This window comes from Lipophrys pholis (genome assembly GCF_963383615.2).
Source record: "Lipophrys pholis genome assembly, chromosome: 3".
Lineage (NCBI taxonomy): Eukaryota > Metazoa > Chordata > Actinopteri > Blenniiformes > Blenniidae > Lipophrys > Lipophrys pholis.
Genome location: NC_137627.1, coordinates 18,296,077 through 18,319,628, shown reverse-complemented (window position 1 = coordinate 18,319,628; position 23,552 = coordinate 18,296,077). Strand labels below are relative to the sequence as shown.

At 41.1% G+C, this 23,552-nt stretch overlaps 2 protein-coding genes across 2 annotated transcripts; one reads left to right on the top strand and one right to left on the bottom strand.

The window, feature by feature from the left end:
* The first annotated feature begins 1,469 nt into the window (after window positions 1–1,469).
* On the top strand, window positions 1,470–12,549 carry naalad2 (N-acetylated alpha-linked acidic dipeptidase 2). The gene is made up of 20 exons (XM_080459838.1): window positions 1,470–1,619; window positions 3,192–3,303; window positions 3,891–4,077; window positions 6,389–6,490; window positions 6,580–6,705; window positions 6,921–7,001; window positions 7,124–7,229; window positions 7,313–7,406; window positions 7,613–7,711; window positions 8,277–8,362; window positions 8,994–9,113; window positions 9,854–9,936; window positions 10,061–10,124; window positions 10,249–10,316; window positions 10,434–10,525; window positions 10,772–10,862; window positions 11,164–11,428; window positions 11,519–11,600; window positions 11,693–11,785; window positions 12,180–12,549. The coding sequence occupies exons 1-20, from the start codon at window positions 1,538–1,540 to the stop codon at window positions 12,367–12,369; spliced, it is 2,223 nt and encodes a 740-aa protein (XP_080315964.1). The 5' UTR covers window positions 1,470–1,537; the 3' UTR covers window positions 12,370–12,549.
* A 77-nt stretch (window positions 12,550–12,626) lies between these two features.
* LOC308107073 (NLR family CARD domain-containing protein 3-like) lies at window positions 12,627–22,482 on the bottom strand. Its single transcript, XM_080459189.1, has 12 exons — window positions 22,167–22,482; window positions 21,094–21,267; window positions 20,086–20,178; window positions 19,051–19,228; window positions 18,747–18,894; window positions 18,440–18,532; window positions 16,903–17,255; window positions 16,467–16,676; window positions 15,752–15,927; window positions 15,362–15,635; window positions 14,601–14,816; window positions 12,627–14,029 (listed from the first exon to the last, which is right to left on the bottom strand). Exons 1-12 carry the CDS (start codon window positions 22,190–22,192, stop codon window positions 13,649–13,651), a joined length of 2,322 nt encoding a protein of 773 aa, XP_080315315.1. The 5' UTR covers window positions 22,193–22,482; the 3' UTR covers window positions 12,627–13,648.
* Between the last annotated feature and the right edge of the window lie 1,070 nt (window positions 22,483–23,552).

The following is a 23,552-nucleotide window of genomic DNA, read 5'->3' as shown; positions in this document are numbered from 1 at the left end:
GCATCAGAAAGAAAACTGTTTTGATCAAAACGAAACAAAACAAAAATTTGCACTCCAGATGCAGTCATTTCAGTGTGTTGTATAAAAAGATTGAGGAAAAACTCTTTTTATGGCTGTTTTGGGAAATGAAGTCAACTGTCTGTAAAATGAAATATCCATTTCTTGGCAGTGTGTACACTCTCTGAGGGTATTAACCTCTCATGACACGCTTCATCTACTGCTCCTGGGGAATTCCTCTCTCACTAAACCCAGACCACCACATGTATGAGCTGAAGAAACCATAAAACTTTGAAATAATTTGATCGTGGTGTCGCACGTTTTGCTTAGTCACGTGTTCTCAAATGATAAATGCAAATGAGGCAACAATCGATGTCAAGAGTTTTTCTATGACAGACTAAAGCTTTCGAAGTAATAATGATTGAGGAGGATGAAGATGCATGTTTTCCCTGTGCTTCCTCCCACAGTTCAGAGACATGTGGGTTCAGTCTACTGACACTCTGTATTGTATCTGTATCAAGACAATGGCCATTTTTCAATGTTGTAACAGTAAAACCAATATATACATACCGACAGTGGATTACAAAAGTACTACTTTGCAGAACCAGCTTTACCTGCAATCACAGCCACAAGTCTTTTGGAGTCGAGAGACTGATTTTTTATTTATTTATTTTTTGCCTATTTTTCTTTGCAAAACAGCTCAAACTCAGTCAGATTGGATGGAGAGCGTCTGTGAACACAGAGGTTCAAGTCATGCTAGAGAGTTTCAGTTGGATGAAGTTCTGGACTTTGACTTGTCTGTTCTAACACTTGAATATACTTTGATCTGAGCCTTCCATTGTCGCTCTGGCTGTATGTTTATTGTTGGAAGGTGAACCTCTGCTGCAGGCTAAAGTCTTATGCAGACAGACCCCCCCCCCCCCCCCCCCCCCCCACCAATTCTAGCTTATTGGTTGATCGGTGTGCTTCACTTGTATCCCGATCAAATCTGTTCAATGCGGAGTACATCTTAAGGAAATGCCATTTCTCTGGTCGATGCCATTGTAATTGAGCTGAGGTAGCAAGTAGCACATAAAGCATTGGCGTTTTCTCCTGAAGCATCTGCTGAACATTGGAGTTCGGCCCAGACAAGCTTTTAAACTCCTGGATCTCCTGTGTATGTTCCATCGTCAATCCAGCATGTGCATGCTTTAGTACAAACAGTGCTGAGAGTGTCCACCTAGTCTCACATTAAGCAACACTTAGTCAGCAGGAGGACGGCCAAGGTGCACCAGGATAGCAATCAGTCCTCTGACAAAAGCGCTGCACTAATGACCACAGACTATACTCTATGCTAATGACTGGCTCCCTCTTTGTATTCTTCTCCAACTTTTGGCCAAACACCTACCCCCCCCTCCCTCTCTCCCTCTCTTTCTCTCTATCTCTCCCACTTCTTACTCAACCATTCCCTCCTCTGTGCACAGATTACTCTGATTCTGTGAGGCTTGCTCTCCAGAGTCAGTTGCTGTTTGGAGAAGGTCTGGGCCGTGCAGCTTCGAAAATGAAGAGGGAGAGAAAGTTACTTCAGTGGATCTGGTGGATCGTGATCGTGACGGCCTTGTTCTTTCTGGGTTTCATCGTAGGTAAGGAATGGGAACGCGAGAGAAACCTGAACTGGAAGTTAATGCTGGCTCTGTTGTTTGTTTTTGAAAGTCCCCCTGCATGCCCCTAAGACAAAGGGATAGTTGATGAATATATCCACTGAACTAACAGAGCACGGCTGTATGTGTTCCCAGAAACTGATAGAAAAAACATTTCATGAGCGCAAAACGTACTTAGTGTTTTATAATGATAGATTTTCTGATTTGTTATGTCTCTTCACTTGAGACTTGGGACCAGCCTTGTCCTCCAGTGTTTAATTCAACATGGGAAATTAATTAGGCCTCAAGCACCACTGGCCTTTTTTTATCTGAACTTGCAGCAGTTTGTCACTTCTTCCACATAAATTTCTTTATCTGTGCCTCCAACTGCAGAGTAGACAGCCTCCTTTATTGTTTACAACAGCGTGTTTATTCCAAGAAATGGTCTCATTATGTGTGTATGTTTTCATCACCTGTGTGAAAAAGACAGTTATTGCACCAGAACTTGCCGTGAAGGTAAAGACAGCTCCTGGTGGGTGAGCACATCCACTGTGGTGTTGTGGGTTCTAGTCCTGGCTGGGTCTTTCTGCAAGGCGTTGTTGCAAATTCTCCCTGGGTCTTCCTCAGGTTTCCTCCCGCAGTAACAAAATGTGTATTGGAGGTGTCTCTGTCGCTGTGAATATGAGTGTGAGTGAGTGTGAGTGTCTGTCACTATGTGGAATGATCATTGCGTATGCACCCCGGATTAGACGGAACTGTAGAGAAGATGTATTGTGAACAAATAACCGAATCTGAGATTTGACTTGAGAACTTTGCAGATTTGTCTGCTGGTTTGTGCTTTGGTTCCCCACAAGCAAGTACCGCAAAGAAAAGCTGAATAGAAGTTGGGTGGATGGAGTAAGTTGAAAATGACAATAAATACCCAAGTTCTCTAGACCACGAGGTGGCGGTGAAGTAAACCACTTCAAGCAAATGTGAATTGTGCAGAATTAGAAACAGCATTGAAAATTTGCAGCTAAATTTACACAGTGCCCATTGTAAAATGAATTAATATATACAAATAAAAGACTCATACAAGTACCCAAAACATAATAATTCATAATATTAATGTGAGTAGTTGTACCCAGTTATATTTTGTCAAGCAGACATCTGTGTAACTTAATAAAAAATAATGGTTTTGTATATCACTATTTTAAAGTGTTTCTAAATCTTTTTATCTGGACAAGCATGAAAGAACATTTTCATTCTGCAAGCGACAAATATTTGTGTGGAGTAGTCCGGCGCCGTGTGCGAGGTGTAGTTTGTCACTGCTCTGACATATTTCACAGGTTTGTGCTCACAGCAGGTTGACACTTGCCTTCCATAAATACAACGACTCGTAAGATGTAATGTAGCCGTTAAAAGAAGACAGAACTGGGCAAAACTCTCTTCGCATCACACAGTTGTTTTGTTTTTGTTGTTTGTTTGTTTCTTTCTTTCAATAGAGTGAGCAATAACTGGTAAAAATCCACCCGTCAGACACTAATGCAACAAAGGGAAGAAAGAAAAAACCAACTAACTGTGTGTTTGTTGCAGGCTGGTTCGCAAAGTGCACACGAGGAAAAAGTGAAAACCACAAAGCCTCCAGTCGGTACTTGAAGGAGTTTCTGGATGAAATGCAGACGGACCACATCAGAGAGCATCTCAGGTAACTCGTCCACATTAAGACAGTCACTCTCAAGTATTTTAAGACAAAAAGATTTGTTTGCCCGATTAGCTCTCGTTCCTTTGAAGTGACTTTTCATGTGGCCACTGTTTGCGTTGGATCAATTCTGTGAAGGCGATCATATCGGCAGGACGGAGGATTCAGAGGCTGTAGTGGTGCAAACACTTTTTGTCAAACACAAGCAGCTCTAATTCATCATTTTCACAGCAATCCTGTTTGGGGTGCTGAAATACCACCGAAGATCATGCTTACCCTTAGAAATCCCAATGAGTCACTGGAGCTGTGCCGGCAGCCAGAAACTCTGCAAAACTTTTACCTCAAAGTCAAGTTGAACTTCTCCTTCAGGACCAAAAATGTATTGGAAAATCTGACTTATTTCCACATCTCTTGTTGTTTCGTCCAAAACTGGAAAACTGGAAACACTCTGACATACTTATGGTTCAGTCCGTGGGAAATTGTGTTTGCATTACTTATTGAATTTCTCCTGCTATTCCAGACTTCCAAACTGTGTTCCACACCCATATTGACCAGATTGTGGTTCTGCTACTTGCATCGCATCCTCTCCACAGGAAATTCACACGCCTCCCCCACCTGGCCGGCACAGAGCAGAACCTGAAGTACGCAGAGCAGATCCGGACCGAGTGGCTGCAGTTTGGACTGGACTCGGTGGAGATGGTGCCCTACGATGTGCTGTTGTCCTATCCCAACAAATCACAGCCAAATTACATCTCCATAGTGGACAATCTTGGCAGTGAGGTACAGTACACAAGAAGGACGTGGATTCAACACTTCTACAAATAAACATGTTGACATGATTGAAAAAAATCAAAGAATAAGTGGGGATCATCCAAGTAAAAGAACAAAGAAGGTTCACGGCCTTGAACTGAAAAACAACACGTTAGAGCACAATGAAGGGAGTCATAGCCTGTGGCAGGACAGATTACACTCCAGCCACCTCTTATTGGAGATAAAGAAGAAGTTGTTGTGTGGTTCTGTTTTATCTACTGGTGTCAGCAAGTTTTCCAAACTAGTCTCAGTTCATCTCGCAAAACAAGTTTGTAACTCATGACGCTGGACTGAGTCACTCAAAGAGGCAGAAAAGCTCTGAAGTCTTCTTGATGAACACGTTTAGCTACAGTTTGCCCAGTTTACACCATGGAGAAAGAAGAACCAAAGAGGAGTAAAGTAAAGAGACGTTGAAGTAACTCAACACCCCTGCTCAAACCAATGTCTGAAATATCAGTTTCTATGTCTTGTCCTCCGAATGCAAACCTAGTTTGGAGGTATTTTCAGCCTGGAGGCTGACAAACACTGACTGATAGTACATTCTCTACAACAACATTAATTCAGTTCAAACTCATAACGACTGCTCAAAACAATTTTTTTTAGAATTCAGGTGTAGATCCCAAAGATGCATTGAAAAAAAAAGAAAGTATTTTCATCTTGTGTTATCTTGCAGTGTCAACAAATGGGGTGAGCACCTGATTATACGAGTGACACACACTGGAGTTCAAGATTACAGTGCATACAAAATACTGACATTACGAGGCCACGTGGGGACGAGATACCTCATCCCTCCTGCAGACAGCTCTAAAGATGGCTGAATGAATGAAGGACTTGAAATGATTTGTCCTCGTGGGTGGTACTAAAAACAATAGCAGCCTGAGGGCATTGAGATAAAAATAAAAGATCAATTCCTTTAACTATAAGGCATTAGTAACATGGTCTAAACCATAGTAAACATTATTATACCATATTCAGAGGCCTCAAAGTATATCATGACTAATCAGGGAAAATAGAGTCCACACCATGGCCACTGACCCAAGGACCTCCAGACCACCATTCATTTTGTTGAATGAAAAATACATGTTTTTAATATTTTAATATTCTGCAGTGCACTTCATGGAAGCGTCTGTGTATCGATTAGTTAATAAGTGAGGACCAACAGCAGCAAGGATGCAGTGAACATGACACACTTGCCCACTGGCAGGGAAAACATGATGTGAAGCACATCCCAACAGGCTGAAATCTGATGAATAGAAACATAATGAGAACTTTTCACGTCTTTACAAGGGATTTATTTTATTGCTGTTTACTCAAAATTGCTTGTATGTTTTACAACAACAAACAATAATGATGATAAAAATGATGGTTTGCAAACTATTGCACAGGAGTGTTATATTCAGTGAAATTAATGAAACCTTTTTGTTTTACAGTTTAAGTGTAAACTCTCTGCATCATGAGAAAACTCTCGAATCATTAAAAGCAACTGGATTGTGTTACTGAAAAAGATTAATTAGGTTTACAAGTAAAATGAAGAGATTTGTCCACTTTTTCTGGTATCATTAAAAAATATGATAGCAATATCAATTATTTTGAATGTGGTATCCTCAGTGGGTTTGGATCTGTTCCCGCCTTTGCAGTCAGTCACACTAACAACCAGGAGCAGCTCCTTGAAGAAATGAATAATTTCCTGATGAATATCAGCTAAACATGGCTGTATGGAATCACTGTATCGCAGTATAGTGGGTATTACTATCACTTCTGAGTGAAAATAAAAATCCCAAATGTGCAGGAAGTGCATTTTTGTCTGTGAATTGACTGAAGTAATGAATGTGAGCGTGATTTTACTTTGATTTCCTTGGGAGAAGTGGTCTCTCTGTGTCTGTGATCTGTGTCAAGGATTCGACAATAAGCAACAACAACAAAAAAGGAAAAAGGAAATTAAGCTTGTAAAGTGAAACTGTCCAGTGGTGGAAAAAACAAGTTTTGAAACTAACTACCGAGAAAGGTCAGAAGAAGACAAGTTTCTTTCAGCCTTCAGGGACGGCACCCTCACTCAGATAGATAAACCCAAACAAGACAAAACAAGACAAGCCAGTGCAGCGTTCACACAGCCATATGTCGACCTGCTGGATTAATACTATTAAGGTTTTAGCAGGGAGGGCGTCAATAAACAACATAATTAATCATAATCAATAAGATAAAAACACGTAACTGAGTGAGGAAGTTATACAGAAGAAAGGAAAATGTGATATTGATTTTTATCTGATTCTTTACGTTCTAGGTTTTTAACACTTCCGTGGCCGAGCCGGTTCCCGAGGGTTACGAGGATGTTCCAGACATTGTGCCGCCGTACAACGCCTTCTCTGCCAGAGGACATCCCGAGGTTCCCCCGACACACGCACGTACACAAACACAATCACAACGGTAAAGCACGCACCCCGACACATCTCCTTCGTATGTTGTCTCCCACAGGGGGATTTGGTGTACGTGAACTATGGTCGGACAGAGGACTTCTCCCAGCTGAAGAAGGAGATGGGCATCGATGTGACTGGGAAGATTGTTATCGTGAGATATGGGAAAATCTTCAGAGGCAATAAGGTACGAGAGGCACCTTCTATTCACAATATCGTATTTACATTTTCAGCACCAGTGAACACAATTGTCTTTTGTCTGCTTTGTCGCTGTCCCTAAACATGCCCTTAGGGATTGTCAGTTTAGTCTTTGCACCCCTGTGAAGATTCGCTCTGATGCGGATAATGATGATTATCGTCTCACACACCATCCAAATCACTCACGTTGTCTCTGTCCACCAGGTGAAGAATGCCGAGTTAGCGGGAGCAATCGGGATCATTATGTTCTCTGACCCGGCCGATTATTCTGCTAATGGAACCAAGGTAGGAACTCAGACTTTCTTTTTTCAAACCAGTGCTGACCAACAAAAGTACATGATTCAACAATCTATTCGATCTCCTGTACACAAACCTATGTACTGAAAGTAAAATGTATTTGTCCACAGGCTTACCCGGATGGTTGGAACTTGCCCGGTGGAGGAGTGCAGAGAGGAAATGTTCTCAATCTGAATGGAGCCGGAGACCCACTGACACCAGGCTACCCCGCTAAAGGTTTGTCCTCTTCATGTGTCTGTAATGTGGAAAATAAAGTGTGACTCTGTGTTCCTAACACCGTCCTGTCTCATCGCTCACAGAATACACCTACAGGCTCAGCATGGAGGACGGAGTCGGACTTCCTAAGATTCCTGTGCATCCAATTGGAGCCGACGATGCTGTAAACCTGCTGAAGTACAACTGTTTATTTTGTTTATTTGTTTTTTTAAACACTTGATCTATTGAAGACGCCCCAGTTCGGCATCTCCTTAAAATTATGGGCAACATGTGTATTTTTATGATGAGCACTATACTATATTAATGTTTAATTAATATTTTATTGGAGCCATTATATCAAATGTGCAATTATTGTAACAGGTGAATTATTTACACTTTAACAGGCACATGGGGGGCCGGACTCCACCCAACACTTGGAAAGGGGGTCTGAGCGTCTCTTACAATATTGGTCCGGGCTTTCTGGACGGCTTCTCTAAAAACCTGTAAGTGCTTTTCTCCAGACATCCTTCTGTAGGTTGTGCACATTCACGGCGCAGTGTTGTGATGTCCCCTCTCTTCTCTCAATGGTCTCTCCTCTGTCATTGCTTGTTTTTAGTCTTTACATTGTCATCCTGCTTTTGTTGCCCTGGTTCAGAGGATATGACCCAGTGGCAAGTAGCCAACTGAAGCACAAAGGAGGCCCTTGTGCCTCCTGTGTGCGTCAGACATACATACACAATCAAGGCATGTTGTGGACTCATATGTAACAATGATGCCGATCTTTTTTTTGCGCTCGAACTGCTGCAAGTTTTGTGAACGTTTCTGGAAAGGAACTCATGAGCAATGCCTTTTTGCTGGAATTTAATTGTGGTTAACCTTTATAAACAACCTGTAATTGCTTCAGTTTGAAAGCCTTGCCTCTACTTTTCCCACTTTTTCATCTCCTATCCCCCAAAATTCTAACTTTCCTTGAATACAATGCTGCTCATCTGTTAAAGTATTTGTACGTGTTTGCATTTCTTTCCCTTCCCTGAGACGATCACTTATTCCCTGACTTATATATTTCAGGAAGGTGCGTATGAACATCCACACAAACAACCAAGTCACCAGGATCTATAACGTCATTGGAAGGATCAATGGAGCTCTGGAGCCAGGTAGAAGAAGAAAAACGACTCACTATGAACACAAATGTTCATTCGGAAGAAAGAAATTTACAAAAACCAAGAATGATATGAAACCATTTTTGTCCCAAATTACCACCAAATAGAATTCCGGTAGAACTTAAACATGTTTCTGTCCTTCAGCCAATTCCACTGTTTCAGCGGGTTCTGTGTGTTTTAACCACATTGCCAGTTTTTGCTCTTTTGTCTATTTCTGAGGATAACTGTTTTAGCTTTTGTAACTTTTTCTTTTCTTTTTTTTTAGCACTTTTAGCTGTATTTTCTCCACACATGTAAACCAGGATTGTTGCCGTTGACAGGAAAGGAGTCTGTCTTTGTGCGAGAGCTGGGTTTAAAACAACATATAATCAGCTGAGCACCAATGTAGAAAGAAGTTGTTGTTTAAGCTCTCGAGAGACCCTGGCTGAAGAGCTGAATGCCTGATTCCAGATAATCGATCTAGACAAATGTTGTGTTTGTGGGGTTTGTCTCACATCTTGGACCAAAAGTCACTGATATTTCAGCCTCTCCGAATCTCCTCGAAATGAAAAAAAACAAATACTTGAATCATCTCTCTTTATTTACCAACTTTATTCATTATGATTTTGTTGATGGTTTTGTACAGACAGGTATGTGATTCTGGGAGGGCATCGTGACGCCTGGGTGTTTGGAGGCATTGATCCCATGTCCGGGGCTGCAGTGGTCCACGAGACTGTCAGGAGTGCAGGCAGGCTACTGAGTAAAGGTAAGATTTTACATAAAGTACTGAACCTCTGTCATTATAAACAATGTTATAAGTCTGTGATTGTCATGAGAAAGGATGGTGATTGATTATACAACCCATCAAAAGAGGGATTTTAAAGTTACTGTAACCACTGGAATAATGCTGGGTGAGTCAATGAACTGGTTAATTATATGATCACAATAGCAGGTGTATGTGATTGAATTTATACTAAGGGAGTACTGTGGGAATATTTCTTCAATGTTAGTTTATTGTCTGATTTGACCGCTGTCTCTGTGACTAACTTAGTTTTCCTCGAGATCTACATACAGTAATAAATATTGGCTCATATGTTAGTTATGCATGAAATTCTTTTCCACGACTCATTATAGAGGTGCATCTGAAAAAAATACAATTCATCAACGTGAACCTAAAGATTTATTACACATAATTGGAAATACTTTAAGCCTTTTTTGGTAAGTGATTTTGTGATTTTACTTGGATACACCTTTCAAAAAAAGTAATCGGAAAATATTAGAATGTTTGATAAGTTGAGGATTTAATTTTTTCCATTTTCTTTTTATTAAATCATAGGATCAAAAAAACGTTTTAAATCTTTAAAGGCTTTTATTTTGAGTAAAACAGTCCATTTTTCCATGCTATAATGTGTGTGTGTGCGTGTGTGTGCGTGTGTGTGGGTGTGTGTGTGTGTGTGTGTGTGTGTGTGTGTGTGTGTGTGTGTGTGTGTGTGTGTGTGTGTGTAGGCTGGAGACCCAGGAGGACTATAATCTTTGCGAGCTGGGATGCAGAGGAGTTTGGACTTCTGGGATCTACAGAGTGGGCAGAGGTACCACAACAAATATATAGTGTACACACACACACACACTCATATGGGCGCACACGCATACACACACGAGCGCACACACACACACACACACTTTAATTCCACCCTCCATGATCCTCCTCAACAGGACAATGCCAAAGTGCTGCAGGAGAGAGCTGTGGCCTACATTAATGCAGACTCTGCCATCGAAGGTGAGCATGTTTTTGAATTTATTGTCTTTTATATCTGCTTTGGTTACAATGGGGTCATGGGATTTTCAATATGAAAAGAAAAATTTTAAAATTAATAAATAAATGGAGTGTTTTTCAATTTCAGGGATGTATACTCTGAGAGTGGACTGCACTCCGTCTCTGCACACGCTGGTGTATGACCTCACTAAGCAGGTGAGATGGATATATGCACGCAACATGAATCATACACTGATTAGAAGAAAACCGGTATTTCATTGGTTCTCTTAACTTGTACTTCTCTCCCCTTTCACCGTGAACGTTTTCACATAGATAGCCAGCCCAGAAGAGGGGGAAGAGGGAGTTTCTCTTTACGAGAGTTGGCATAAAAGGGACAACTGGACAAACGACCGCGACGCCCCCAGGTACAAGGCCACACAGCCCCAAACTGACCTTAAGAATTACAAAACGTGCATTAAAGACGAGCAAATTCAAAGTACAAGCAAAACTATAAGCCTGCCTTGTGCCTCAGTTCTTCTATCTTGTCTTTGTGGAGTCGTTTGTTGTTTGTATGTTTATTTATCTTTTTAATAGCAAATGAATGAAACAGCAAACAAGTTATTTTAAAACATCTGAAAATGGATCTCTCTTCCTTGCTTGGTTGACTGCAGGATCAGTAAACTTGGCTCAGGCAGTGATTTCGAGGCCTATTTCATCCGTTTAGGAATAGCTGCAGGCAGAGCCAGATACACCAAGAATAAGGTGAGACAAGACTCGTGTGTATCGATCTCAATATGATCAATATTAAATTGTTTCTCTGCGTAATTTCATTGCACTATATTTAGTGGGTGCCTGGATAATAGAAATGTTCATTTCCGATGTTTCTCGCTCTCTATTTCTCTGTATCACAAGCTATTGTGTCCCACGTCTTTATCTTTCAATATGTCCTCTTGCAGTGTCGCATATGTTAATGAAATTGAAAAATCACTTTATATGTTTGCAGTTTGATTGAGTGAAATTATCAGGAAGTGAGCCTCTCTAAATGTGTGTGTTTTCCATTCAGAAATTGGAGCGGTACAGCAGCTACCCAGTGTATCACAGTGTGTACGAGACGTTCGAGGTCGTGGAGAAGTTCTACGACCCTTCCTTCAGGAGGCTTCGCGCGGTGGCCCAGGTGAGAGGGGGGCTCGTCTTCCTATTGGCCGATTCCCAGCTGCTCCCTCTTGACGCTAACCAGTATGCAAATTCGCTGAGCAAATACACGCAGAGCATCTCGCAGCGGGCACAGAGCAACCCAGAGGAGATGGAGACGTACGGCGTGTCGTTCGGTGAGTTGACAATGACCCATCAGGGAGCATGAGAAACCATCCAGTGTGCACGTTACACATGACTCAATTCTATTTGTTTTTTCTTTACAGACTCCCTGTTTTCTGCAGTGCAGAATTTCACAGGTGCGGCCAGAGATTTTCACGATCGCCTTCAGTCACTCAACAGAGCAAAGTAAGCGATTTCAAGGCAACGTAACGTCTAAAAAAAAACAGCTGAAATGAGTCGTGTGAGCGTGAATTTATGTATTGATGTGCGTGCATCAGCCCTCTGCAGGTTCGCGTCATGAACGATCAGCTCATGTATTTAGAGAGAGCCTTCATAGACCATCTGGGCCTACCTGGCAGGCCCTTCTACAGGTCAGTTACACACATTTGCACAGCACAGTCAGAATTCTCAAATCTAAATCACACACATTCATGCGTATTGTTTTCACAGCAGTTTATGTATAAATCAGGTATTATATAGGTATTAAAACGGAGGAAAAAAAAATTCAGATCTGGATAAATACTAAATAATAAATTATCATTAATAAATAATACATTTATAAATAATAAATAAACAATGGTTATCATATACATGCTTCATAATAAAACCTCAACAAATTAATTGAGCAGCTAAAACAATTGAAGAGACCTTTTTATGTGGACAGAGCTTGTTTTAAGAATCACCTACAAATATTTGATCTGAAAAACCTCCAGTACATTCCTTTCCATAACATTCCCCGTTCTTCTCGTCTCTCCTCTGTTGCAGGCATGTGATTTTTGCTCCCAGCAGCCATAATAAATACGCTGGAGAGTCTTTCCCTGGGATCTACGATGCGTTGTTTAACATTGAGAACTCGGCCGACCCACAGAAGGCCTGGGAAGAAGTGAAGCGGCAAATCAGCATAGCGGCGTTCACAGTCCACGCTGCCGCCATGACCCTGAAACCACCTGCATGATCCTCCGTACGAAAACACTGTTCAGGGAACAGTTTGAGGCTGCCTGCAGCACACGTACCGTGACCAATGTAAATATGGTTTTTAAGTGTTGTTGTGTTGGACTTTGTAATAAACGGTACAAAACCCACAAATGAATCAAATCACTGTTAAACATGTAGGCAGAAATGAAGACCTAAACCTATTGAGAGATTGTGGGCTCTTCTTAAACAGATTTACAGTGAAGCAAATGGTACACCTCTCAAGAAACAGACATGGAGGGAAGATTTTTGGGTGTTATTGGAAAGATGGGGGGGGGGGCTATAAAACTTTTTAATTGTTCAGTTCATCATTTTTTAAGTCACGCCAACATTATTATCATCATGTCCAACATGTCTCCTTCAACATCTGGTTCATCAGTGCAGTCAGTGAGATTGTCAACAGATTCAGTTGTGCACAACAGGAATCATTTTAACATTCTGAATCATCAGTGTCACATTTATTCAGTTTTTCATGGTGAAATGAAACAATCTAAAGAATATCCTCAAAGTGAAATCAGTGCCACAATAAGTGTAGTCTTAACACTTTTTGTTCAAACTACCGCCAGCGTTGAGTTTTAGGTTGTTGTTTTTTTAGAATACAAAGACAGCAACTTCCCACAACAATGGACATCACATAAAAGTAATCAACTGGGTGGGCACGCAGCGGGGTCAATAAGATTACAAAGGTGCAAATGTGTTAAATCAATACACACATTTTCCTGTATCATAATGAATCATACTCACCATATCTGTGTTTGTCACCAACACTGCTTACACACATCAGTTTACACCCGAATTGATGCTTATTGCAACTGCATACAGTTCAGGAAGTGAAAGCAGATGAAACAAAATGAAAAAGGCAACTTAATGCAGTTAATTATGTAGTAGGGATGCATGTTTTTAGTATGACATTGTTGAACTTAGAGCTGCAGGGGCCTGCAGTCAATTCCAATATGGCTGAAGGCACGCACGCACACGCACACGCACGCGCGCACACACACACATACACATACACACACGCACACACACACACAGCCCAAAGGGTTGTCATGAATGAAGAGCTAAAACGTTGTATTGTCCATTGCACTGAAATAACTGAAGCACACAACTTTAATAAATTCACATAACCACCTTCTCTTTTTAGTCCCTAAAGAGTGAGATGAACAAAAAGAAAGAAATTAAAGTAAAGCCCTCCTCTTTTGTTTTTCCATCACAAAGAGATATTTCTTTTTTTCTTGAAATGATAAGAGTCTGACTTCCATTCATAGATCTTCCTGAGTCATCTCTCTAAGACACTCCTTCAGATTTTCCAGCCGCTCCTGTGGAGCAGTCTGGATAGTCTTCCTCAGCAGCTGCTCTGCCTTGTCTAGTCCGTTCACCTTTGGGATACTGTGGGGGAACAGGAAGCCGCAGAGATGGCGATTGTGGCAGTCCGCGTTGAGCAATCCGCACAGGAAGCGCAGGAAGATGTCGTACTGGCCCAGAGGGGAGTTCAGGGTTTGCGTTAGAGCACACTGGAGTAGACCTTCTGCTGATTTGGGTAGGTTTTTGAACACGTTGGGCACCGGCCCAATTCCTGAGTCCACAACGTACTTGGACCCTGTGCGAAACACGGTGAAGACATACAGAGCAGCCAGGAACTCCTGCAGCAGAGGAGACAAGACATATTTGTGTGTGTGCGCATTTATCTGCTTTAATCACTAAAGTGTTTCTTTTATATCACTGGCTCATGAACAGAAAATATGAATTGCCAAACTGTAAAATATACGGACCAATTTCCCTTCTTTACATGAATAAAAGTAATACAACTTTTAAGTTCTTAAATGTACTCAAATACAAAACTACAAATCGAAAATTAATTACTATCCTTTTTAATACTAAATAGTTTTTTATGAGGCCTCTACGGCTGTACTACATCTGTGGATACAGCAGCTTAATCATCAGGAATGGCAGAGATCATGATTCGACTCTTATCATCGTCAGGAACTAAATCATCTATCTTAACTATAAGGTAGATGATTTGCAAGTACAGTACAAACGCAAGTACAGTATAAATAGCTGAAAATGTACTTAAGTACAATAATAAAACAGAAACAGTTTGTTTCTTCTAATCATAATATTACAACTCAGCTTTGTTAGTGTAGCAGTGTAAAAAAAAAAATACTAAAACAGGAGAATGACAATAAAGATGTTGACAAATAGGAGGCGTTTTACCTGAAATGCGACGTTAAGAAAGCAGAACTGTCTCCGTCCATCCGACGCTGCAGCAGGCAGCTCGGTACACATCCCAGACAGCACGGCCACCTCACTGGGAATCAACCCGTACTGCTTCACTTCATCTTCAGAGAACACAGTAGTGTTTCCCTCCAGCATCTTTAGAGCCAGCTTCCCCATCTGCAGGAGCAGATTCTTGTCCTCGGCTGACCAGTCCTGAGAGGAAACACAGCAGCAAATAAAAACAGTGGCGTCACCATGTGGACGGACGTCAATGATTTGTCTTTACTTGACCAGGACAAGTCTACTTCACACGGAGCTGTCTTCTTTAATACCGACGTGTCGACGAGTGCAAAGTGGGGGAGAAACACAAACACGCCCAGAGTGTCTTGAAAATAATAAGCTATGAAATATTCACTTGGCTAAGACTGAGCAGTTGACATTTTTAGGGTTAAGAGGTTGAGTTTGTTTGGACATGTGGACAAAGGGCGCGAGAGATGCAGCTGCAAGGCGAAGACATGTGAAGCTGGCATGATCATGTTATTGTACTTGATTGTATCCTGACTGTTTTTACTGTATTTATGAGCTGCTTTAATGTAAAGTGATTTTGAGAGCACTGAAATGTGCATCAAAATATCCTTAAGGTTTAATTTAGTGTGCTCTTATATTTCATATTGAATAAGAAAATAGAAACACTCTATGCAGATGTTAATTCCACATAAAGAAAGCAAGAACTCTCCTCGTAACTCGGGTTTACATACCAACTGGTTCTGGCTCTGTCCATAATAGAACTGCAGCCTCCGGTTCATCTGGACGATCATGAGGTTGATATGAAAAGGTGTTAGTCTGGGACGATGTTCCCCAAAGTCCCGGAACTGGAAGGCCCGCTTGAACACGGTGAACACCATCCAGCAGACGAAGGGGTGCCGAGCAAGACTGACCAAGGCCGGCAGGCGCTTTAAGTACGTCACGATCTGCTGATTAAGCTCCGGACGTTCGGTCCGTTGAGAGAAGAAAGCCTCTTTCATCTCGTCACTGGAAACAAATCAACAACAAAAAATAAATGTTAGTTTACCACAAACACACCAAAAGTAATGAAGGTGCAAACACCTTCTTATACATGCACACTCGCTGTCGATCATCTCACATACCTAAATCCTTGGATTTCTGTGAAAGCGTCGATTAAGTTGGACGGTATTTGAGAGACCGCCGCCCGTCTGCCCAGGATCCAGACTTGGGCGCCACAAAGCACATTGCCTCGAATGATGTTCACAATCAGGTGATCAGGATGTGCTTTGGTGTGATTGCCTTTTATCACAGGAGCATTCTTGTGAGAGAATCAAGAAAAAAGAAGAAAAAAATAAAGAGTCGGATTCCTCTAAACACTATTTTGATCGTCATTATTGTTCTTTTGACATTTGGAAATATTTAATAAAGGTTTATGTGTTAAGTCTTGATAGGGGCTATCGCTCAGTCAACTTTGAACTGTTGAAGATTAATTCACAGCCTCTGGATTAACATTAGATTACATATACGAGTCTATTTCTTGTCTAAATCTTGGTAGATTAGCACTTTGTTGTCATTATTTCAAAATGAGTTTCTCTTGGTAACAGTAAAAAATATCAAACTATATTAATGATTGATTAACTTGAACAAACTAAATTAACTAGTGTGTGTATTCAAGTGTTATTAACTGCACTAACACCACATGTCATTTGTTGACAGTAAACAGCATTACATGCTGACCAATAAGTATGTCCCATGAAGGCTTTTATATTATTATATATCACATAGTTCTGGAGATTTTTTTTTTTTTTTTTACAATCATTGATGTGACTCTAGTGTGAGTGAGCACCGGGTAAATACCTCAAAGTCCAGAGGAGCACGGTAACAATCGAACGAGTCCATTATGATGAGAAACTTGCAGCCTTCTTCCTCCAGGTAAGGCATGTCTTTACATTGAGGGTACAAATATTGGATCAGGTCCATGATGGACACCTTCTCAGAATCAAGCATCTTTCTGGTACGAACACTCCACAACTTCCTGAAGGACAGTTTGATGACAAACTGCAGGTCCTGAGAAATAATAAGGACAAACAGGAGATCCGTAAAGGCAAAATAAACACACGTACACATGCTGATGAAGATACTGGACATCTCAGTGTAGTTTACACTTCACATAAACCTGACATCAAACGCCATTGAATTAACTCAAGTGTCTTTTTAATTGAGCGGGAAACTTTCTACGTCTATGTTTCAGTCCGATGGTTTAGGTTATTTCTCAGTGAAATGTTTTCCTCACCCTGTTTGTTCGCTCTTGTGCCCAGTCCAGAGAGAACTTTGCCACAGACACAGACATGCCACTCCCTGGAAGCCCCGTGGTGACCACTGTCCTGACCGCCGTGCCGCCGTCCTTCTGCAATCTAAAGAGGTTGTTCACGCCAACGAATGTGTCAGCGCTGGGCAGGGGGAAAGGTGACGGAGGAGGATGCCGCAGCTCGTGGGAGGGGTCGACTCCTCCACAACCACTTGTAGAAATCTCCGGTTCCACGTAGACGTTTTGTAGGCAGTTGTGACATCCAGCTTTAACAACCCCCTCACGGATTAGCTCATGTTTTCTAATCAAATACGTCCTCAGAGAGTGACGACACAACACTGGTGAGAGAGAAAGACACAGATGACAGTGAAGCAGTGGCATGAATCACATCAACAATTTGCTAAAACACACACATATATGTATCTACATAGTCTGGACTACTAAAATTATATTTTGCCATCACCAGCTTTACTCCTACTTTCCCATCTTAATGGGAAAATAAAGAATATTGAAACCAGCGCATGCATGTTGGAGCCATATCTGTTGTTTAGTATTGGATGTAATACCTCACAGCACCACTTGGGGGCTTATATCACAAGCTGTGGCAGGTGATGGTGTTTAAGGCCATGTTTAGATGTATCTGGGATTTTACAAAAACTGACATTTCCCCCTCTGCCGATAAAAAAATAAATCTTCATTTCCATGGACCGGCATAAACACGGGTTCAGAGCTGCTATGAGCACGCTAAACCTGTAGGGGGCAGTGTATCGAGAAGCATGAAGCCACGATAGCCAATCAGAATCCTGGGAAAAAACACCAAGTCACGAATTGCGACGTAAATATCCCCAAAAACACAGACTGTGTGTAAATGCGCGGCTCAAACGCAGAGAAATATCACAGTTTTTTGTTTTTTTTTCAAGTATCCAGGTACATGTAACGTGGCCTAAGCCTCCTCCCAGTGAGCACAGGTGTTGCTGATGAAGGAGACAAACAGCTTTCAACTGTGCTCCGAGGGTGTGTGAATGAACTTCGAACCGTGAAACATACGGCTTTGTGGGCTAGAATCAGCCCTCAAGAGGGTTTTTGTTCAGGCCTGTAAAACAACCTTTGCAAATTAAGAAAGCACAATGACAAAAACATGTGCAACAGTTTTCAGATAAACTGAGGGAAGAATTGAGCTACAAACAATAGCAATTGGGGGAAAAGCAGCAATGTTTCAAAAAAGATTATTTAAAGTCTGTTGTTTAACCTGTTTCCACTAAAATAATATAGTATGTTGTTGCTCATATCTCACTGGCTGAATTGAGATCACATTTAGCTGTATGTGGTCCACTGCCTAAAATGAGCAGGAGGCCTCTGTGAGTAGAGAAATATGAGCGTTCCAAACATTTCTTCAAATATAAAACACAAAAACACAAGAGTGGATGGTACAAAAATGCTGAGGACGATCGAGAAATCAATTCTTCAACAACAGAAAAGCAGGTTTTGGGTTTTGTTCTCATATAGCCAAACGCTCACTCACCCCTCTTGCAAAGATTTTGTAGCTCCTCTGCATTTACGTGGTTCTTGCAGAATTGTAGACAACGTAGGGTTAGCAGTAAGGCCTGATCCCGGCCTGCATACAAGAGTTGAAATACAAAATAAAAGTTACAGGCGAAAGAATTTCAGCTGTTACGTAAGAGATCGACGCAATTGCTCACTATTATATTTGTAAAGTGAAACAAACGCCAAATTTATCGGAGCTAAAAATGGCGTCCTTTGAACATTTGGTGTTCATGAGCCTGTACTGACCCTCGAAGCCAACCTGCATCAACGGCACAGTTTCTTACCGACAACCTCCATGGCCTTGTCCACAAAGTTAAGAACGTCTTCATCCATCGCCTGCGTCAGTGTGATCTTTGGTTCCCATTGGTGAAACGTCACCTTAAAATGGTGAAATTCTTCCACGGAGAGTCCCGACAGCACGCTCTGCATACTCTTCAGACAGAGTAGAGAAACAGAACCGTGGATTACAAGTAACGAAACGTTGGATCAAAACATGTTGTTGTGAAATTCTGAAGAAAGTTTGTCATCAAGCAAAATGTTTGACTGCCTGTGATTATGTATGCTGCCCTGTGGCTGTCACACACCCACCTTAAAGATGTGGGGCATGTCATTTTCTGGGTGGAGTCTCCCTGGCTGGCCAGTCTCATCAGTGTGCATCGAATAATCTGGTTCGATAAACTCTGGTGGCTCCGGAGAATTGGTTATCAAGTCGTCATCGTCATCTTCGTCCTCATCGTCTTCTGGCAACCCCCCCGGGGCATTAGGCCTGAGGGGCAACAGGAAACACAAGTAAGTAAGACAAATCAGAGCAGTTCTAGCAACTACGGTAATATTATGTGACGCCAACATGCAATCACCAAGTAACTAAAGGTTAGTACTCATCCTTTAAAAAAAAAGGGTACCGTTGCATCCCTTATTACCAAGCATTTTGTTTACCATCAAACAAAACTACCTACACCTATACCTTTTTTGTATTAAAATGCATTATTAATAACGTAAGAGCCATATTCTGCAATGTTTCTGTTTCTGTTTTGTGCCTACGTCACTTATGGGTTGTCACCTGGGTGGTGACGGTGCAGATTGATTGAATGGGCTTATATTGGCCGGTGCAGCAGCGGCGGATGAGGAGAGGGGTTGAGTTAGGGATCATGTATTTTTGTTGACCGTCATTTAGACCGTATAAAACATAATTTAGATCTTAATTGGAAATTTTGTCCTCCATCCTGCTTTATGCTGCTTGTGTGTCTGATGTTCACCAATAGTTGAAAATAAACCTGGACACTCGTGGAAAGAACGCAGGTGGAGTTGAGGTTTCGGTGGAACGAGTCGGCTGCGCAATCATCCCAATTTCAGCCTCTCACAACAAATAGCAATAACGATTAAAGCTTTTCCATTGAACATGGGAGAAAACATAAGGCAGTAAAATAAAATTAAATATGAAAATGAAAAAAATATATAGGTGAATTAAAGCTTTAACTTAACAACTTTAAGGCAGTGACAAAATGACAAAATGTGTGTGTGTGTGTGTGTGTGTGTGTGTGTGTGTGTGTGTGTGTGTGTGTGTGTGTGTGTGTGTGTGTGTGTGTGTGTGTGTGTGTGTGTGTGTGTGTGTGTGTGTGTGACCTTGTTTCCAGGACATGAGCTTCAGGGGGTTTGGTGTGCATCGTCGTCATGGTATAGATGGTCTCTGGAGACTCTGAGCGAATCAGCTGCACCCTGGTCGGTATTAAAGAAAGACGGACACCCAGAAAGAGAAGTCAGTCTCCACACTATACATCCAAATTTTGTACCATTTTCTCTAAACAGACTGAATTTTTTTAACTACAAGATTAATATCAACCATTACACCACTTTATGAACCAAATCAAAACACAACTGCAGACAGACATTTGCTACAATTAAGTACAAATAACACTGAAATCGTTTTAAATCCTTAAATATAAAAAGAAAAAACTTTCCTGAGACAGAATTATCACATTTGATAGTTGATTTAACTGTTGATGAAATCAGAAAATATTTCAAAATAATAAACATTTGATAATATCATCAGTCCAAGTTCTAGTATATTCTTTTTATTCTTTACACTATGTTAGATTGTGATACACTGCATCAAACCAAACCGGCTTTCTGTATCAGTAGCAACAAGAAGTCTCTGAATAGTTTTATCTAAAGTGTCCAAATCTTCCTGTTCAGCGAAAGCTGGCGATACTTTGTGAGTGTGAACTCTTTCAATAACATCACAGCCATTCTGAACAGCAACCAATGTGTACAATACTCAACTTGGAGCAAGTTGAACTTAAACCGACACCGTGTGGGGAAGAATAATATACTGAAACGTTGCATATGTATGTCACCGGTTCCAGTTTGTGTTTGGGAGCCTTTCCGTGTGGCATTTGCATGTTTTCGCTGTGTGTGCATGCTCTTCTCCAGCTAAATAGGTGGAAATACATCATTCAAAACCTAATTCAGATTGCTGTCCACTGTTTTTAAAAAGGTGCAGGATGACACTGACTATCATTCAGATCAGAGCAAAAAAATTACATCAGCAACAACGTGAAGGTGAACGACAGTAGGATCAAAAGCACTGGACACTATCAGCTATAAGATATATAAAGACATAAGTTGAAGGACCTTGTCCCCTCTTTAGCAGGTGGATCAGGCGGCACAGCTGCCGGTTCTTCACGTTCCTCCTTCGTCTCCTCCTCCGACTCGTCCATCTCTTCACTGTCACTCTTCATCGAACCGTAGCTGGAAGGAGGCCGTTTCCACTTTGCGTTGTCCTCCTCGCCATTACTCCCACTGATCCTGAGGGAGGCGGAACAAAAGTGGTACAGACCGGACAGGTGAGGTGACTCAACTTTATTTATCAGGTTGCTCACGAAAAGGGCGACACACTGTAAAGGCAGTGAAACAACATCCCATCCACCCAATACACACACATAGGAAAGACTATATGATGACGACTAAAGTGCAAATAATACCAATAAAGAGGGCCTGAGAACAAAACTGTTCTTGGTGTATTTCTGACGCCTGGCATACATACCTCAGTGCTTCCAATAGATTTGCGTGAACAGAAAGATTTCCTGATGCAGTTTTGTGTGCATGGAAATCTTTTTGTAAACAAACACATTTTTGTCTCCATGTGAACGGAGGGTGTCTAAAAGAGATGTTTTTCTCAACCCTTGAACCGTCACCTGGAACAGCAAGACATGTTAGAACTTCAAAATGAAAACGACACACCTTAAAACTCTGTAACTGGAGCTTTTGTAGAATCTAAGAAATTTAAGCACTAAACTTTGTGCAGTTTTATCAAGTTTAGCTGCTTCACATTTTTCAGTGATTCATGTAATTTTTTTTCACATATTAGCTGAATTAATCCTGTTCTATTAATTCCTTATCCCTCTGGGATTAATAAAGTATTTCTGTTCTACTTTCGATGTTTATTTTTTGTCGTTCTATTTTCATTAAATTTGTTGTGTCATTGCTGCCTCTTGGTGAAGTAATGAAATGAATACAAACAAAGTGGCGTGTGCATGATGTAAATATAAAAATGTAAAAGGTGTATATTCAATGGGACAAATACATGCAACCACAAAAAATGGCTGCTTCTCCGTAAGTGTCAACATTAATATTGGAGCGTACGTGTGGAACGTCACAGTGACTTTTAAAGACCTGCTGTGACAGAAGCGCTCGGAAACACTCACCTTTCTACCTCACTGTCCCACTCCATGTCTTCAAACGTTACAGCCACACTCCAGCAGCTGTAAGATTGTTAATCCACCAAACCTCAACGCGCTCGATAAACAGAACTATACGCCGGTCGCTGCGTCTCTTACGTAAACATTTTCTAACGTCGCTACGCATTCGGTCGCGCGGACGCAGTTCGCAGAAAAATACAACTAGAAAAGCTTGTTGTTGTTTGTTTTTTTGATGATAGAAACGTGCGTCTCTCCGTCAGAACTCGTCTTCTCTGTCATAATCTGTGAGACTTTCGGTTTCGTCTCGCCTTCTTCCGCCAGTAAAGTTGTGCGGTACAAAGTGCAGGTTCCTCCCATTTCTTCACAATAAACACACAGACGCGACGCACTGAAATCCACACAAACATACTTCAACGGACAAAACCATATACTTTTCTAGTTTAAAATGTATAATAGATATTTTAGAAAATGTCTCGTCTTTAATGTTTTGATCAGTTTTTAATGTGATGCCAGAAATTAGAGAATGTCCCGCAACTCATTGGGAAAAATACACCTGAGCCAGTTGTTGACAAGGAAATGTAGGTTACACTCCACCATAGACATATGCATGTATATGTCTATGCCACTCCACCACTCAATGTACAGGAATAAGAAAAAGAATTTAAAAAAAAAAGAACATTTTATAAAAAGATATCATAGATTAAGAGAGTGAGTGCAAATGTGTGCCATATGTGTGAAGTGAGGATTGACCGTTTATTTCACAGTTGTTTGTTCAAAATAAATATTTGAGTAAAGAAGAAATAAGTGTGCATATGCTGTCAAGACCTGTCAAGTCAAAACCAGACTGGAAAATACCGAAAACTCTTGTCAATTTTGAAATAAAATGAAAGTGGTGGAACTTGGATATGTAAAAACGACTAACAGTTTAAAGCCAAGCTCACTTCAAACTGAGGGTTGAACAGAAGTTTGCATCCACATAGTTCGTTCCATTACCGCCAAACCATTACCAAACCTTGCTGGTTTCATCTATCTACATTGTTTCCCACTGCTCTCAGTGTCCGTGATGACACTTCTCTCTCTCATCAGCAGCTTCTTTGTCCCTGATAACTGTTGCCCTTCTTCTTCTACACTTGGCATCAGCGACTTTGCACTACCGCCATCTGTTGGTTCCAGCTTGTACATACCATTCCCACCGCTCAAAGAAAGAAAGAAAGAAAGAAAGAAAGAAAGAAAGAAAGAAAGAAAGAAAGAAAGAAAGAAAGAAAGAAAGAAAGAAAGAAAGAAAGAAAGAAAGAAAGAAAGAAAGAAAGAAAAGGTATGAAGTTGATTATATCTTTTATTGAGACAAACCAATCAGGTTTTACGTATCAACGCCTCTCCAAACAGGCGACA

What these genes read in the sequence shown, in the direction of transcription:
- naalad2 (XM_080459838.1), top strand. Translation starts at nt 1,538, where the DNA reads ATGAAGAGGGAGAGAAAGTTACTTCAGTGGATCTGGTGGATCGTGATC. An exon ending in ATTCTGCTAATGGAACCAAG is followed by an intron (nt 7,002 to 7,123) that starts GTAGGAACTCAG and finishes ATTTGTCCACAG; the next exon opens with GCTTACCCGGATGGTTGGAA. An exon ending in TGTATGACCTCACTAAGCAG is followed by an intron (nt 10,317 to 10,433) that starts GTGAGATGGATA and finishes GTTTTCACATAG; the next exon opens with ATAGCCAGCCCAGAAGAGGG.
- LOC308107073 (XM_080459189.1), bottom strand. Translation starts at nt 22,192, where the DNA reads ATGGAGTGGGACAGTGAGGTAGAAAG. An exon ending in ACAAAATCTTTGCAAGAGGG is followed by an intron (nt 17,256 to 18,439) that starts GTGAGTGAGCGT and finishes CTCTCTCACCAG; the next exon opens with TGTTGTGTCGTCACTCTCTG. An exon ending in CACAAGAGCGAACAAACAGG is followed by an intron (nt 16,677 to 16,902) that starts GTGAGGAAAACA and finishes ATTATTTCTCAG; the next exon opens with GACCTGCAGTTTGTCATCAA.